This window comes from Aplysia californica, unplaced genomic scaffold, assembly GCF_000002075.1.
Source record: "Aplysia californica isolate F4 #8 unplaced genomic scaffold, AplCal3.0 scaffold00838, whole genome shotgun sequence".
Lineage (NCBI taxonomy): Eukaryota > Metazoa > Mollusca > Gastropoda > Aplysiida > Aplysiidae > Aplysia > Aplysia californica.
In genome coordinates this window covers 316611-319247 of record NW_004798108.1, presented here as the reverse complement: position 1 = coordinate 319247, position 2637 = coordinate 316611, and the positions used below count along the sequence as shown (strand labels likewise).

Here is a 2637-nt window from a genome sequence, read left to right as displayed (position 1 = left end):
TTTTCCCCCCCTTGCGTTTTTTCGAATATAAATTTAACGGGGTAAAAACGGGCACCTGTCCAAAGCAGCCTCGGCCACCATATTTTAACACACAACCCCTATCACACAAAGCAATAACACCTGTCTTAGACGACCTTCTAAGTGACTCCATTACACTTTGTCATAAATTGTGCATTGGCCCCTGGCGTGGTGGGCAAGCCGTCATAATTCAATCACCTGTCGTTTTTATATAGTCCCTCCAACCGATCATGTTGCGTAGGCCCCTCCCACTGTTGACCAATAGCTACCAATTTTCAGCTGCTGGTGAGGTAAGCATGTGATCCCCCATAACCCATAAGCCCCCCCCCCCCCCGAACATACACAAATCGTAAGTGAGATGGGTGGTCACTGTTTACCCAGTCTGTAACAAAGTAACAAGGACGTCAACATGAACTTGCGACAGAAGCGTCGCTCGTTCTCCGAGTGGTGGCGAGCCAAGTGTTTGTTTTAACATTGCACTCGGTCTTTCTCGTCTGATACATTTAGTTTTTTTAGTTACCCTTGTGCTAAATCAGCAAAAAAATAAAAATTACAAACAAAATACAAACCAACAACAACAACAACAACAACAAAAACAACAACAATGCGGCTACTTTCGATTGGGACCTCAGATGGGAATGGTTTGTTTTTTTCATCTTGATCAGTCCTGCCTAAGACGGCCACCTGTCTTATACAGCCACTTGTCTTATACGGCCACTTTTCTCCTTGACAATGGGTGGCCGTCTTACACAGGGTTGACTGTATACTATATATATATATACTTATATATATATATATATATATATATATATATATATATAAATATTTATATATATATATTTACTTATATATAAAAAAAATATCAGCAGCTATGCCTCCCCTGAAGAATGTGCCGTGCTCCAAAAACCCTGGCCACCCAAGATTCCTACCTGTGCGTCGGCTTACAGCTGACAGTCTTCCTAGAGACTTTCGTAGCCCCCATCTGGCAGATATCATTCGACTCAAGGGAGAGGAAACAGTCCGACTGACCGTGACCTGGACAAGCCCAGACCGACCTCAGGGGTTTGGTTACGAGGAACTAAAAGTAAGTTATGAGAGTGAACTTAAGGTAGATCTCAGTGTTATACTTCTATTTACCCAGGTTAGGCTGTTTATGATGTGGGGACTTTTAACACTTTCCCCCACGGGACGCCGATCGGCGCCGGTGTTATATAGCATGTGCCGCACCTGTATCCTGGTCCGTGGGGATAAGTGTGGCCCGCTCTGCGTGCTGCGTGGATGGAAAGTGTTAAATTAACAAGGTCTTTTAAAATGGGTTAGAAAACTTAATTCATTTCTTTGAATTTTTACATTTTTTATTCAGTTCCTTTGTCTGTGTGCTTTTTGGTATCGATTTTTGTTTTTGTTGTTTATATTGAGCAAGGGGGGATTCATCTGGGATGGTAGTAGGGGTTATAAGTGCCTGGGATGGAGGCATGCAATTGACATAGTCTACACATATAACATAATGTCTGGTGGAGTGATATTGTGAAGGCATACACTAACATTCCTTGTGTGTGCAGAGCTGTTAAAGTACTTTTAAAAAGGTACTTAAGTACAAATTTAAGTACAATCTAAAATATGTACTTAAGTACAGTAAAAGTACTTTCCTGTAAAATGTACTTGAGTACAAGTACTTTTAAAAAAAGTACTTATGAGTACATTTTGAGTACTTTCTGCTAATATGCTAAAACACTTCAGTGCTAATGCAAAACATCATATTGAATAACATATATAGCATATTTAACAAATTAGGCCATTTATTACTAATAATGTAAGCAGTACACAAAGCATTTGAATATACCTACTGAACGTAGGTGGAAATGGTCCGTGAAATTGAAAAAAACCCCAGCAAACAGACGCAACTAGTGAGTAAGTGATTTTATGAATAGAACTTGTTTGAGCAAGACAATATGATCAAATGTAAGTCTGTCGTTGAGGTGGGGAAGTAGGAAAAGTATCCAAATTGGAAAATGTAGAGACAAAGTTGGTCTTAAGGAAATATTAAAAAATTGATGATGAAAATGGCCAGCAAAAAAAAAAGGAAATGTGCATTGAATTCTTCATTAACAAATCCTCAAGGAATCAAGGTAGCCTTAAGCACAACCACCCCCCCCCCCCCCCAAAAAAAAATAAATAAATAAATAAATAAAATGATAAAAAGAAATTTAGGTAGCCTAAAAATTGTTAGATTGATATACATTGAAAACTCAGTTTCAGTTCAATTGATTATAATAGTGGTAAGACAGATTTTGGTCACACTGTGTAGTCCACGGCGCCCATGGTAAACCAAAATAGGCCTACATGTAATATCCTAGAGTCTAGTAAGTGTAGTGTAACCAAAAATTCTCTACTACAGTAGTCTCCGCCTGAGATCCAGTGCTCGGGAGCAAGGGAAATGCGGGATCTTGGCCGATGAAGCCAAGGAAGAAACTGCAGTGAAAGGTGGCATGAGGCATGCCATAATATTATACTGTATTAGCATCTCAAGATCTTTATCTACGTTTATCCACTTGCCCCTTCCCTTTACCTGTCCTAAAATTTTAGCCTTCCATTTCTGATTGAGTCCCCCCCCCCCCC

At 39.7% G+C, this 2637-nt stretch overlaps 1 protein-coding gene across 6 annotated transcripts in view; it reads left to right on the top strand.

Moving 5' to 3' along the window:
- Window positions 1-2637, top strand: part of LOC101863302 — a 12163-nt gene that overhangs the window by 5932 nt on the left and 3594 nt on the right. For 3 of the 6 annotated variants that reach the window (XM_005109996.3, XM_035972779.1, XM_005109998.3), the window contains exon 3: window positions 885-1102. In XM_005109996.3, coding sequence (XP_005110053.1) covers window positions 885-1102 — 218 coding nt within the window. The remainder of the gene's footprint in view (window positions 1-884; window positions 1103-2637) is intronic. The other 3 variants (XM_005109997.3, XM_035972780.1, XM_005109999.3) reach the window with 1 other exon arrangement.